Below are 15,165 nucleotides of genomic sequence, written 5' to 3' on the forward strand. Positions count from 1 at the left end.
GTAAAAATGAACAGAGGTATCATTCTGCCTCCATTCCAGGTATCTAAACCAGTCCGTCTCTTCATTTATGGGGGTGAAGATATTTGGCAGTTTGTGTGTCCGGGGACTCAGAGAGTCACAGGAGCTGGTTTACGTAGTCACTCCTCGACCAGGTAGGATATTTTAACAGACTCAATTTCACTTCATATAGATTATAAACTTAGACCTAGTGGACGCAGGGGATTCCAAATTATAAGGATACGTGGGAAATGGGAAGTTTATTTTGGAAAAATAGAATGAAAATCAGGACGGTAGCTGGACATAATATCCAGTGACTCCTGTGCTGTGAATCATTTCTGAGCTGCTGGACTGATCATTTCATACTGTCACATCAGATTTACCACATGGATGCTCTTTTTTTGATAGCTCAGATTAATCACTTGATTGATTCATATTACAAGAAAGTTACAACGTGATTACATGAAGCTGTCAGTGGCTTGTGCGCGATTATGCCACATTGTGCTACCTGTCTTGTCAGATTGTCAAACACCTGCAAAGTCTGAATCCTCTGTTACATAGACGATCTTTGACACCGGTGTCCAGCAATGCTAATGTCGGTTCACTCTCTCAAATCCACCCGACTCAGTTTAAGACGTGGAAGCGGTTTATTAACTTGTACCATATTTACGCTGCTATTTATTTCATTATGAATAGGGAGAGACTGTATAAACTAATTTAACGTTCCCCTGGACACCCGGCTGGACATTATGGGATTAAATAACATGGACGCGTCTGAAACCTGACCCAACACAACTCACCGCCTGCTAGCTGCTAACTCACAGAGCTAGATTATAATGTAATAGGTATATTTGTTATTTGAGGTTGCCATCTTGCTGGACAGTCATTTACAGCGTAGTAACATCTTGTGTTTAACTTGTTGTAGGACTACCTCACATTTACCCCCTGCAGCTAGAGCCGCAAGAGACCGGAAGTGCATCCCTACAGAATAAAGTAAGTGTGAAGAAATAATTCAAGTATTGGTGGAGTCATTTCTGCTGCCTCTGAGTGATCTTAAAATATCATAGAATTGTTTTTGTCGGTTTTTGTTTTTGTGTCCGTTTTTTTATTATCTGGGATAGTTTAAAGCTGTAGTTGGAAGTTTTTTGTGTTTTGTTTTAAAACATTTTTTTGTTACTAGTTTCCTGAAACTGTCACTATATCCACACAGTAAAAGAGACACATAATCTGTGAAAAAATAATCCTCTGCCTCCTCCCATTGCTCCTAATGGTATTTGCAAGAATCCATTTGCCTTAGGGAAAACCACCAGTCAGGCCAGTGGTCAGGGCAGGGGGACAGCAGTTTCAAGTTTCATGATGTCCTTTCATCCTTGCCCAGGAGATTTAACAGCTTAAACTCTAAAAACAAAACTGATTTGCTGAAAATCAGTTTGCCTCAGTTGTCACCTTCAGCTCTGCCCGTCATACCTGCTGCTTCTTCACAGTTTTTTGCCAGACATTTGTCCATTGCCCCTCTGCTCCTTTCATTGTCTTGTTACCTCTGCACCCTGACTTTCCTTTAGGAGCCCCTGATTTTTGGTGAAGAATTCCGACTTCACTAGTCAGGCTGCAGTTCACTTCACATGTTTACATTAGCAGCACTTGTGATTTCTGCGCATTCTGCACCTGACCCATGTCAGATGGATTGCATCATTTCACAATACCTGTGGGAGTACCAGATGGAAATGTAAATTGTTGTACTTGATCCCATTTAAGGGTCAACCATAGAACTTTTCATGGGCCCACCTTGGCCTTGGGCCGGATCATCTATTTCCTTTGACTCCCCTTGAAGGCGGGCCTGGCCACAGAGTCTGTAACACAGCTGTCAATCATGTCAGTCACTGCTTCTGAACTGCAGTCAAATTGTCAAACTAGTATAAAGACTATATAAAGATTCTGTTACTGTATCACCTATTTCTTGCCTCAGATGTTTTCAGAAACATATTTTAATGTTCTGTTTAGTAGGGCTGCACAATGATAATAAAATGCTATCCACAATTATTTGGTCAATGTTGAGATCACGATTGTTTATCACGATTGCTCATTGTTTTTAAGGACAAAAGATCTGATGGGTATTTATCAATCAATCAGTCAATCAATCAATCAATCAATTTTATTTAAAAGCCCAATATCACAAATCACAAATTGCCTCACAGGGCTTTACAGCATACGACATCCCTCTGTCCTTTGGACCCCCGCAGCGGATAAGGAAAAACTCCCCCAAAAAAACCCTTTAATGAGGAAAAACATACTGTTTATGTTAACAGTAAAGTAATGTTAGCAACATTATTTTAAATGTTAGTTTTGCAGTCAATCATGGTCATTTATTTGTGGGAAGCCAAAGTCATGATTGTGATTAATATTTGATTAATTGTGCAGCCCTACTGTTTTACTGTAAAGTGAGAAGGTTGGCCCAGCTGGTGGGTGGTGCTTTGTTTTGGCTCGACTGTCTTCAACATGGCTGTAGGGTCACAAACTTTCTGATTTAACAGCTAAACAGTACACTAAAATATGTTTCTGAAAACATTTGAGATGAGAAATAGGCAAGGCACTAACAGAAACTTGATTCATATTTGATCAGCACTTCCTAGTGGCTGCAGTTCATGAGCAGTGGTTGATATGGTGCACAGCTACATTAGAAACCCCTCTGCTCTGATTGGTTGTTTCCCTTAAGCCATGGAGGATTCTTGCAGTTGCCATTAGACGCACTACAAGGCAGAGAAGGACCATGGTTTTTTGCCTCATGTACCACTGTGTGGATATAGTGACAGTTTAAGCAAATATGACAAAAAGTTATTTTTAATAAAAGTTACCATCTGTAGCTTTAACAGTGGTTGTACTTCTTATAACTTTATATGTAACTCTATCCTGCAGCATGGGCATCAAAGTAGCTGTGAGCTGCACTGTGTTGTACACCCTACTGGACGTGATTGTCACCACTGTCCTGTACACACATGGTTCGCACTTGAATATATTCACAAAGGATGCCCTGCACTTTAACATCCTCCAGTCAGCGTTGGACCTCTGGGTGACTGTGCTGCTTAGAGCCTCCCTCCTGCTGGGAGCCTCCATAGGGGTGTCATGGAATAGACAAGATGGCCCACAAAGGGCAGCTAAACTCTCCTCGCTCATTGTCTTCATCTGTCTGATCGTCATCACCTACGCCCTGGTCAAGATGCTGATGCTAACCGAGCTGAAGCCTCTGACCCAACAGCCCTGGTTCCTGAGCCTGATATGCTGGACTTGTGCCTCTTCTCTGGGTGTCATTCTGCTCTGGAGGATGCTTGGGAAGGAGTCCAACTCGGCAAGCACGAGCTGCACAAGTGGAGGAGAAGGGGGCTCTGAGGATGCTGAGAAGCTGGTGGGGACAGCTGGTGAGGAGGAGCAGGGGGTGGGGTGTGAGAGGAAGAAGAAGGATGAGGAAAGCCAGGAGAAGAAGATGACCAGCTCTGGGGCTACACTGGGACGTCTGCTGACCTACTGCAAAAAGGACGGTGGGCTGCTGTCCGTAGCCTTCCTCTTCCTCCTCATCTCTGCTGTGTGTGAGTGTCATTGACATAGTAGTATAAACCAGTCCAATAAAAGTGTTTAATCCTGTCGGTTACAAAGGATTGCAACAGTCATGTGCTATACCACAACAGAGGCTGACGCTGTAGGTTATGACTGTGACTCATTCCAGATTACACCACATGTAGCCTTTGCGCTCATCAGGAGCAACTCAGAGGCCAAACTTCAATATTGAAAAGACAGTGAAGGGCTTTGTTTTATTTACTTGTTTTATACATGGACAAAAAAATATAGATAGAAACAGAGGTGGAGGGACCTTATAGCACCTTATCACAGAGATGCAATTCTTTTATTGGTACAGTGTTTTCAGGCCATACTGCATAGTAAAATACAAAGCTCCATAAAATGCCACCTCACCTTCAAAACAACTCCTAAAAGTGTAAATTATGACCTTTGGGTCATATTCATTTGGTCTGTGAAATGTCAGAAAATAGAGAAAACATCCATCTTTGGGACATCTTCCCAGAGCTGAAGGACACAAACTGATGTTGTGCCTGATGACGGTCTAGTTACTGAAAGAGTTGTCGAATTAAAAGCATTATTTTTGCAAGTTAGACATTGTGTTGCTGTTTTTCTACAAGCTGTCTTATTTTATTCTTAAAGATATTTTCTATCACACGAAGCAAAGAAAACCAGCAAATCCTCACAAAGGAGGAGCTAGATACAGAGAATCTCAACATTACATAAACAGTTAATTAAATATCCAAAAAGTTGACTGTTTATTTGTTGATCAGGTATTGGTTAAGTGATTTATTGTTACAGCCTTACTGATTTTCTCAATTTATTTTGAAAACAAATGTCTCATTATTGTCCAAGTTTTCACTAAGTTATCTTGATAAAAGAGTGCTGCAGGGATGATGTTTTTTGTAGGCCGATACAGAAGGTAGCATCGCCCTGGCCCCCTCAACACAAAGAAGCCAATAGGATTTTTCCTTTGTATTTTGCATTAATCAATAATTTATTTGTCAAATGGAATTATACAACTCCAGTGTAATGTGATCCCATCAGCTCCTTTAATTTGTGCACTGTAATTTAGTCCTTTTTTGCGACTTCTTACATTGTTGGCTGCTGCTTTATAATGGTTCATGATTCTGGATGGTTCTGGTAATCTGTGGTTTCCGGTTATGAAATGACCTAACTATCCACACATTTGGACCTCAGTAAGACGGCCATATAGTAGCTTCTCGTAAACACAGGCAGCGCCACACTGCAGCTGCCTCTAAACAGTATATAGCGGTGATTCACAGCAGGAACAGGACAGCAAAAAACCCACTGACTTCGAAACGAGGGGACTGGGAGCAAATATGCAAACTCATCCCTGGGTTTTGGAACTCATTCCTGCAGCGCTATATTGATGTAGCAACAGCCTATTACACATATGAAAAGTCAGTATGTGGACATTCTTACATAATATCTCTGCCCCTCTCTCTCTAACCTGCAGGTGAGGCCTTCATACCGTACTACTACGGAAAAGCAATAGACAGCATTGTGGTTCACAAGAGCATGGAGCACTTTGCTAAGCCTGTGATCATACTGTCAGTGCTGGCCTTAGCTAGGTGAGTATCAACAGGTTGTCTTCTGTGACGTGACATGAAAAGCATACACCATAAAAACATAACAACACGTGTAGTATTTGTTTATATGTTTTATGGTGTGTGCTTTTCATTGCTTCTGGACTGTTATTGTAGGGCAGCAATGCTTGTGCAGCTCCTAAGTCCAAGATAAATTTCCCTATGAGAACAATAACGTATATGGTATGGTATCATATTGTGATTTGCCTTAGAGAGACACTAATTGCAGACCAATATAAGGTGACATTTGTACCTCTTTTGCACCAACATGGAACCAGTTCCTGCACCTAATTTTGAACTATTCAGAGCTTCGACCAAAAATGAGGTGGTTCAGAACCCAAAAGTTGGTTCTCAGCTGGAACTAAAAAATAGCAGGTTTTTCTTGACCTGAATGCAAACTCAGACAACATCTGCAGGTGAATCATATTCTGCTGGTTGGAAAAAGAGGATGGAGGAGGCAACAGTGGAGAAATCGAGAGGAATTTTTGGACAAAAAAAAAGAGTGTGCAGTGATCTCATCAATAGCTGTTCATGCTTGCTTTGGGTGTAAAAACAAATATATACTAATATAAGTTAGTTCACAGGTAATCAATGTAATTTTACTACTGTTTACTTCTGTTGATGACACATCCTCGATAACAATGGTTCCGACAAAACTGATGGAAACTCTGGCTGGCTCGCTAGAGAGCAACAAGGTTCATAGAAGTGTGAACGGAACCGGCTCAAGAACCAGAGATTAATTGGTGGAAAAGGGGTAACAGATGTTTGTTCATATGAGAGTGTTGCAGTCTACAGTTGTAATGATTTGCCTATTGTAATGTTAATAATAATTGTTTTGGCATTTTGCCATTGTCAGAATATGCAGAGGTGGGAGGGATCAGTAAGAGTGTGTGATGATATAATGACATATGGTAAAGCTGCTTAACTAAATTTGAAGCAAGAACGTCACATGTGACAAAAACCAGACTTAAATTCTTTATTGCACCTTTACCCTTTCCTTAGCTCACTTGCAATGGGAGTACGTGGAGGAGTCTTCACCCTGACGTTTGCAAAATTAAACCTTCGGCTCAGGAACCATCTCTTCAGAACTCTGATGAGGCAGGAAATTGGCTTTTTTGATGAAAACCATACAGGTGATATAGGAACACTACACATCCACCCTCCCTATATCTCTATTATTGACTTTCCTCTGTACGAGGGCCTTCTTCAACAAAGGAGTAGTCCTTCTAATGTTATTACATGCCTGTCTCACCCTGTAGGTGACATCATTTCACGTCTGTCTGCAGACACCACTCAGGTGAGTGACCTCATCTCCCAGAATGTCAACATCTTCCTGCGGAGCATGGTCAAGGGCATCGGCTTCTTCATCTTTATGTTTGGGATGTCCTGGAAGCTCACACTGGTGGCCATCATGGGATTCCCTTTCATTGCCCTTGTCTCCAGACTCTATGGGGATTACTACAAGGTAAAGTAGATTTCTGTTTTTGTTGATCACTGCATTTGCACAAAAAATGGATTAATTTTTTATTTATTTATTTATTTTTTTTTTTTCAGAAATTGACCAAAGAGGTGCAAACAACCCTCGCAGAGGCCAATAAAGTTGCAGAGGAAACCATTTCAGCCATGAGGACAGTACGGAGCTTTGCCAACGAGTGCGGGGAGGCCAACTCCTACCACAGCAAGCTTTTGGTCATGTTCCAGCTCAACAAAAAACAAGCCCTGGCCTACGCTTGCTACATGTGGTCCAGTTGTGTGAGTATCAGCAGTTGCCCCTTCAGATGAAGACGTAAAGCTCTAAATCTGTTACGTAAAATACTTTGTATTTCTTGATTACTGTGTGTTTCAACGTGGACATCAGTAGGGTGTGTGTGTGTGTGTGTGTGTGTGTGTGTGTGTGTGTGTGTGTGTTTGTTTGTTTCAGATTTCAGAACTCGCTTTAGAGGTGGCTATCCTCTTCTATGGCGGCCACCTTGTACTAACCGGTCAGATGAGCAGTGCTGCCTTGATCTCTTTTTTCATTTACTTGCTGGAACTGGGAGAATGTCTGGAGGTATTTCATCAGTTTTATTAAATTATTTCATTATGTGCATATAGAGACACAAATCCCCTTAACTGAAGTGTGATTTACCTTACAGAGTATTGCATCAGTGTACACGGGCCTCATGCAGGGGGTTGGTGCTGCCGAGAAGGTTTTTGAGTACCTGGACAGAGAAACCAAACACCCAGCTGACGGCACAGAGGCTCCAGACACATGCACCGGTTTGGTTGAATTTAAAGACATCACGTTTGCCTACCCAACACGCCCTGAGACTGATATTCTCAAGGTTTGTTCTGAGGGATTTTGCTTTCACCATGTGTTGATAAACTATATATAACTGTTTGGCTGCAGGTATCAAGAGTCAGGGGTCATGCCATGTCTGATTTACTCAGCTCAGTCTAAATTGATACCAGGGTAATGCTGATATATTGTAGTTTTTGTTGTAGCCACTACAAGCCTTTTACTTCAAATCTGCATCAAGTATCTTGTATCAAGTGTCTAAAAGCTACTGTATTAAGTTTTGTAATGTGTCAGGATAAAGTTCTAGGGAATCAAGCAGCATTTCAATTTTTTTATTATTTGAACATGATAATAGCCATAATTGAAGGCAATTAAATTATGTGCAAATAATATTAGCTGTTGATAACACAAGTCCAATAATATCAGTTGCCCTTTAACCCCGAAACCCCTTACTTACTGTACTATGTATCAACTTTTTGTGGTGGTGGTGGTGGGGGGAGGATTGTCTGAAAGTTTGAAAAAAGAAATCACTTCCTGTATTGATGTGTTTGCAGGGAGTGTCATTCACTTTGCGTCCTGGAGAGGTAACTGCCCTTGTGGGACCTTCAGGCAGTGGGAAGAGCTCCTGTGTGAGTCTGCTGGAAAACTTCTACCTTCCTCAACAAGGCCAAGTGCTGCTGGATGGAAAGCCCATTCGCACCTTCCAGCACGACTACCTCCACTCCAAGGTCAGTCTACATCAGTGTGATTGACAGGATGTTCAACAATTAGGACATGCTGGAATGTGCCCTTTTGAAGGATAAGACTGCCTTATTCATTCTTCTCTTGATGTCAACAAATCTAACAAATGTGTTAGTCTGTCTCTCAGCACTTTCCAACTTAACTACCCTGTTTGTTGCACTAAAACCAAGCCTGTTGGTTACTGCTTAAGGGTTAGGATTATTTAGGCATTCCAAAAACTAATTACAAATATATTATTTTTAATAATAAAGTAATTTTCCTAAAACATCTGGACACTGTAGTTTTTAGCAAACATTGCTGATTTGTTGGGTACTATTTTCAGCACTTTGGGTTCTCTAATGCAGTGTTTCTCAAATGGGGGTATCGTAACCCCAGGGGTACTCTGGAGTACATTAGATTTTCTTTTTTTAAATGTAAATTAAAAGAGTAACTAAACCCCCAAACCACTTTTTTCAGTTTCGTTTTTTCCAGTTTTTATTTTTTATTTTGGTAGCCAAGACACAGGGCGTGTCTTGGAAGAGCTACCAAGCTCTTCTTTACTTTCCAAATGTTATCGGATTGAATGGATCAAATCCCGATGTTGTTACGCTCAAAAAATTGATACACTGATTGACAGAGGTCTCTTTCACAATGTAAGTCTATGGGAAAAAGTCTTTTGGGCCCAATCACTGACCCAAAAGTTGTAATTCTATGGTTTGGCCACTATAAAGCCTGTTGCTGTTCCTGTGGGGCTGAGGAAGAGGCACGTCAGCCAAAACTCTGGCATTTAGTTACTCTTTAGAAATATCAATCATACATAATTCCAAAAATAATTAAACTATATTAATTTCAAATAAAAAAAATAAATGTTTGATCGATAAACCACATTTTATATGCAGTATTCCTTTTTTCAGTTCACGCGTTAACTGTCAACTACCACAAGTGCAATCACATTCTGGTTTATGTTTATTTACTTTGCATTTCTACCAAAAATCTTTTGCAGTAGTCAGGGAGTAATTGCCTGAAAAATATTTTAAGGAGGGTAAATTACTGAAAAAAATTTGAGAACCTTGCTCAAGTGAGTATTTGGAGCTGCACGACATTGTATGAGAGATGGACTGGACTCAAAATAAACAACAGTCACCATGTTACTTGTAATGAAGGAACATGTCACCAGTGCAACATTTTTTGACCACTATGGTACAGAGGAATAAGATATATCGGATTTTTGCGACACTCTGTTCTTGTTACTGAAATCAGTTTATTGTAGGTTAAGAATCTTTCACACATAAAACCTTCCATGTGTTATTTTGTGTCTGCAGGTGGCTCTTGTGGGCCAAGAGCCTGTGCTGTTTGCTCGGACAGTCGGTGAGAACATCACCTATGGCCTGACTGACGTCCCCATGGAGGCTGTGGTGCAGGCTGCCACCAAGGCTAATGCTCATGATTTTATCACCGCCCTCCCTTCAGGCTATGAGACAAGTAATTATTATATGTGTTCATGTAGAGGTCAGTCATTGATGTATTGGTATTGTAAACGATAGGTTAGCTAGGACACCCACTCAGAGACCATCGTGTTGGAAACAAATGCAAACAGACAGTTGCCAGGATTATGACAAGCCACTTTTCAAGCCACTTGAGATAGTCTACTGCCTTAAACTTTGTACATCATTTCAAAAAACATGAAAATTATCAAGGAAAAAATTCATCATGAAGAGACTACATCCTGTTTTGTATTTAACTGTTCTTCATCATTCTGAAACTGAAACACAGCAAATGTTGAGGATGACTACTTTGTCTAATGTTACTGTTTTGAAGTTACATAACGTATTTGGCGTAAACATCATTACTATCCTTAAAACAGAATAAATGTTTCTCTGACACATCTGCTACTTTTAAATGCAGGCACGTGCACAGATAGACCCCAGGTGGTGCTCAAACACCTTCCCGTTTTCCCTCTGACTAGATAAGCGCTCTTTTTTGAGAGACCTTTTTTGTCTATTTATTTTTCTAATTTAAATAGTTTAGTTTTTAAATTTGGCCCATTACACCAAGTCTCAATTAAAAACGTTGCTGTAACGCCTGACAACCGCATTTGAGTTTTAATTCTGCCAGACCACAAGAGCCCCTGCCCCTCCCTCATCAACTTCCCTTGTCACAGTCATCAGTTAATGCACGTAAATAAAACACCCCGCAAAGCAGCATCCACATCTTGCTGTGACCCGCCTTCATGGAAAGCCAGGTAACGATAGAGTTTGCCCTAAGTCAAGGTATTGTTTGTAACTGTTGTGAGACTTAACTATTAAAACATCTCAATACAGCTAGACTAATTTAGGTAATAACCCGCCATTAAGTTTAACAACAAGCAAGTTAGTCTGGCTTAAAATCACACCGTCTCCCTCCAACTCTCTGGCTGATTCCAGTTCACTGACTGCCCGGCGCGAGCGAAGACTGTTGCCGGATTACTTCTCTCACTTCCACGTCTTTAAAAACCAAAACTCTACTCGAAATAATGTTTAGATCTCCCGTGCCGCAGCTGATAATTAATTTACATAAATCTGAAATGTGGTTTGGTGCTGCATATTTCCTGTGCTAATAGCACAGAGAAGGAGAGGAAGGGCGCGAAGCTACAGCTGCTGCAGGCTTCTGTTCTCTGGAATTCTTCAAGAATATCTAAAGCTTATTTGGATGATAATTTTAAGTATTAGTACGCAACTATTTAATAAAACACAGTAATTTTCTGGTATGCACAAACTTTACTGTTTACAGATTCTTGGGCAGGGGATTGAATTTTAAAAACAATTTTACTTCTGAACCAACAGGAAATCAAACATTTAGCTGGTTAAAGTAAAGGGTTTTGATAGGAAAGCGACGACGACAGAAAATCTAAAATAAGCCTTGCATTTAAGGTCTGAAGAACAGAACCATGTTTGTAAGAATCTGAATTTGATGTAAATGAACCAAACTACCCCTCAAAAAAGTCTCTTTTCTCTTCAGTACTGTGTTGACTGCATATTGAAGAACTTTGAGGTAGAAATCATCCTAAGTGTGTTTGTGTCAGAGCAGCTTCTACTCTGTACATCCAGAATAATTTAAACCTCCCTGCAGATCACGGCCCTTCATTTATTCACAGCAAAATGTGTGTTGACTCAGCAGACAACATGAAATAAGACAAGTTGATCTACAGGAGGTTAAATATTTGAAAGCAGTACTGAATGCCTGAGCAAGCAAAACGTTACTGTATATACCTTTATTTTTGAAATCAATAACTATGAGAGAGGTGCCCCTTTTCTTTTACTTGAGCACCTGCCCCAAAAAATGTCTGTGCACGGGACTGTTGATGATCAATACCAAAATAATCTAGGCTGCAAATATGATCCCCAACAAGTAAGTAACAAGTAGTGCTCTTCAATACTCTGAATTGAATATTAGGCCAACGGAACATTTACTTAATTAAATTATATTAAGTTAAGATTTCTTTGGGGAATAGCTTAGTATGATAAACAACATGGACATAAACTGTTTTATTATCTGAATGACTCAAAGTTTAAGGAATTTTAAAAACTTAAAAGGGTGAAGGAAAACATTTGGGGCTGGAGCCCCAGAGGCCACCCTGCTGCTCCGTCCCTGGTTTTTCCCATAGCACATGTACCCTTGCACAATTTACCAGAGTTAAACACGATTTAGTATTAAGATTAGAATGTAATCTTTTTCCCTAATACTAACTTCCCTGCACTGCTTTCCTGCTAGAAACCTCACAGTTAGGTTTTACTGTTTAACTGTCATGTGTTCTTCATGCAGCTGAAGTACTGGTATTTTTTCTTCCCCAGGTGTTGGCGAGAAAGGCACCCAGTTGTCAGGGGGGCAGAAACAAAGGGTGGCCATTGCAAGAGCTCTCATCCGCAACCCTCGTGTTCTTATCCTGGACGAGGCGACCAGCGCCCTGGATGCAGAGAGTGAACACATGGTAAGTGAAAGGCTTCATTATTTAACTTTTTTATTGTGTCAGAGAGCTGCTAACTCATCTCATTATCATTTTGTTCATCCTTGCTACATCTGCTGCAGGTTCAGACGGCTCTGAACAACATCATGCAGGAGCACACAGTGTTGGTAATCGCCCATCGGCTCAGCACAGTGGAAAAGGCAGACAACATCATCGTGATCGACAGGGGGCGTGTGGCGGAACAGGGGTCTCACAGTCAGCTGATGGCCAGTGGAGGGCTATATCACGAGCTGGTGCAGAGGCAGGTCCTAGGCATTGAGACAGGGGCGGAGGTCCTCAACCCATCTGAAAAACTCAGCTGGAAGTCTGATGGTGGAGGGAAGAAGAGAAGAAAGAGCAGCAGTTGCAGCACCAGTGATTCTGAGCATAATGTACGCTACTGATATGAGAATGACCTGCAGTGTGTGGAAATGGGATTGGACTGCTGGATGGGTGATGGCACGTTTTGTATATTCTAAGATTCAAACCATATGTACTATAGAAGCTATTTTATTCAGATATTCAGTAGTGTTTAGTTTAACTATTTCCATGCAAAGGGTAGAAGAGGTCTTCAAACTGAATTTAGACCACAGGACACTTCAAACACTGAACTGAAATCCAGGATCTTAATATAACTTAAAGGGCTAGTTCAGATTTTTTGAAGGTGGGTTGAATGAGGTACTTATCCAGAGTCAGTATTACCTACGGTAGATGTCAGTCGGCACGCCTCCCAGTTTTGTCAAGTGGCAGGATTGCTGAAACGGAAGCTAAGCAAAGTGCTGCTGTGGACGGGGTCAGCAGCAAAACATATTGTAGTCACCTAAAAAAAAGTCCCATCTAAAAACAATCTACAGCAAAATAAATGTACGCTATATTGAGCGTATTTTCATTGCTTTACCTTTCTGTCCGACCACCCATTCCAACAGGGAAGTCATTAACAGCTTCAGTCCAATCTGTGCTCTCTTAAAAGCCACCAGACTCCATTGACAAAAACAAAAATTTGAGTTCACTGAACACAGGAGCTGCTGGTCTTCTGCTGTCTCCATCAGTTTGTTAGTTTGTGTCATTGTGTGACTTTGGTGAATCAGAGTTCACCACTTCAAAGTCAAAGTCACAAAATAACACAAACAAAATAACTGATCGAGACAGCAGTAGACCAGCAGCTCCTGTGTTCAGTGATGTTAAATCACTGTTTTTCTCAATGGAGTCTGGCTTTGAAGAGGGCGATTTAACAGCTTCAGTTTCCTGTTAGAAATTGTTGTCTGACGACAGCAATGGAAATTGGTAAAAATACCCTCAATACCCCGTTTTAGGTGAGACTTTTTTCAGATGGCTAAAATACATTTTATTGCAGACCCCTTCAACAGCAGTAAATTGCTTAGCCTCCCCATCAGACTCCAGGGTGTTTCTCTATACTGGGGGCATGCCGACTGCCATGTTGTGTAGGTAATACACCGACTATGGGTAAGTACCTTATACAACCCCACTTAAAAAAAAAAAAACTAAACTATCCCTTTAATCTAGAATTTGATTATGTTAGAATCAGTTCAGGTTAAGATCCAATGATAGACAAACTGAGTAGCATTATGGATTTAAAAATACAGTTGAATGTATCAAAACATATCATAGAGGGTTGGCATTGCCACTAGAAATAAAACTTGAATGAATGGCCACTATGATTATTAACTGATATATTAGCTTTAAGAACAGGCAATATGTTGCTGTTAATGCACTATGTAAGGTTGTGGGTTTTTTTAATACCTCATCATCATACTACAGTCACGTAAGTTATTGTTTTACTGAACTCTTCCTCAGGATTTGTTTTGTTTTTATATGGAGTTTGCAGTAGCAGGTGTGGAAATGCTTCTTGTTTCTTTTCAAGGCTGTTTAATTACATTATTTGTAACTCCACAAGTAAGTGCTGCAATGACCACAAAGAAAAGACGGGTGCCTTTTGTCTGATGAACTGAATTCACAGTAGGGATCTAACTGTCTGTGATAAGGGCGAATAAATTTAATAACTCCAGAGATGCATAATGTAATTGTATAAATCACTATGAATAAAAAATGAATAAAATATACTGTTGGCCTTTATGGAAATAGACATGTTGGATTAGTACTTAATGCTGCATTTAATGTCTACACGTAAATCCTCATTCGATTTCAGTTGATGGATGGATGTCGACCCTGATGTTAACATGGATGTTGACGTTAGCATTTTGTTTATTTTTGTCCAGCCTCGTACAATATAACAACCTCTCTATTCATATTTATCATGTTGCCTATGTATCATGTGGCAGCAAACATGCTTACAGGCACAAAACTAGAGCCAGTCCCACCACTCTCAGGCTCTTTGTGCTGTTTTACGACTGCTGGCTTTGACATTGCACAATGCAGATAAGACAATACTTAACTTATTATTATTATCATTTTTTTATAATTTCATTTATTTATTTAGTTTTACCATGAAGCTACAAATATTTTCCTTGAGCCTCTCTGAGTGGGAAAATACATGACCCTCACTCCACCATAAGTAACATTATTTCACAGTTTCTGGCTATGATTAATGGTGTGATTGTGGATTGTGTTTTAAGAAAACACGCCTTTTAAACCCTTTTGCATGTTTTGTGGTTCTGAGGGTATTTAAAATAAATACATAATAAGACCATTTAAAGTTGAATGTCCCCTCCCTAAACCAAATCTAAAAACATAACTCCCTGCCAATGCTTAAAAATGATTTGAAGTGCCTGCCCTGTTTTGCACCCCCCCTCCCCTCTCATAAAAAACAGTCCCTAGGTATATATTATTTTGTTGATTAAAAGGTAGGTGTGAAGAACTTAATTTAAAGGATGAGAAATTAATTGTCTTAAAATAAAAGTCGTTGTGTTTAGCCGAGACAGTGGAGTTTAGTGTTTTTTAACCAGTGCTACACTTTGATTGCCGCTTCATTGACGCCCATAGTTGGGTTTTCCGTTTATTACAACATTTCTGACGGCACGTGAAGGCAGCAC

General features: G+C 40.3%; 1 protein-coding gene and 1 long non-coding RNA gene across 5 annotated transcripts in view; one reads left to right on the forward strand and one right to left on the reverse strand.

Annotated features, from left to right (window-relative positions):
* abcb9 (ATP-binding cassette, sub-family B (MDR/TAP), member 9) lies at positions 1 to 14,258 on the forward strand. 4 transcript variants are annotated; one of them, XM_033618722.2, is made up of 13 exons: positions 1 to 152; positions 923 to 990; positions 2,911 to 3,578; positions 5,045 to 5,159; positions 6,177 to 6,307; positions 6,434 to 6,639; positions 6,729 to 6,926; positions 7,096 to 7,224; positions 7,310 to 7,498; positions 8,007 to 8,180; positions 9,495 to 9,654; positions 12,003 to 12,139; positions 12,238 to 14,258. In XM_033618722.2, exons 3-13 carry the CDS (start codon positions 2,912 to 2,914, stop codon positions 12,556 to 12,558), a joined length of 2,427 nt encoding a protein of 808 aa, XP_033474613.1. In that variant the 5' UTR covers positions 1 to 152; positions 923 to 990; position 2,911; the 3' UTR covers positions 12,559 to 14,258. The 4 variants fall into 4 exon arrangements, with proteins under 4 accessions (XP_033474613.1, XP_033474616.1, XP_033474614.1 ...); XM_033618725.2 differs by having other exon boundaries at positions 6,461 to 6,639; XM_033618723.2 differs by lacking the exon at positions 1 to 152 and adding an exon at positions 578 to 842.
* LOC144464297 (uncharacterized) overlaps positions 12,153 to 15,165 on the reverse strand; it is a 3,697-nt gene continuing 684 nt past the window's right edge. Inside the window, exon 2 of the long non-coding RNA XR_013492055.1 lies at positions 12,153 to 12,481. This is a non-coding gene — a long non-coding RNA (uncharacterized LOC144464297). The remainder of the gene's footprint in view (positions 12,482 to 15,165) is intronic.

Source organism: Epinephelus lanceolatus, chromosome 9, assembly GCF_041903045.1.
Source record: "Epinephelus lanceolatus isolate andai-2023 chromosome 9, ASM4190304v1, whole genome shotgun sequence".
NCBI lineage: Eukaryota > Metazoa > Chordata > Actinopteri > Perciformes > Serranidae > Epinephelus > Epinephelus lanceolatus.

What these genes read in the sequence shown, in the direction of transcription:
- abcb9 (XM_033618722.2), top strand. Translation starts at nt 2,912, where the DNA reads ATGGGCATCAAAGTAGCTGTGAGCTGCACTGTGTTGTACACCCTACTG. An exon ending in TTTTGATGAAAACCATACAG is followed by an intron (nt 6,308 to 6,433) that starts GTGATATAGGAA and finishes CTCACCCTGTAG; the next exon opens with GTGACATCATTTCACGTCTG. An exon ending in AACTGGGAGAATGTCTGGAG is followed by an intron (nt 7,225 to 7,309) that starts GTATTTCATCAG and finishes TTTACCTTACAG; the next exon opens with AGTATTGCATCAGTGTACAC.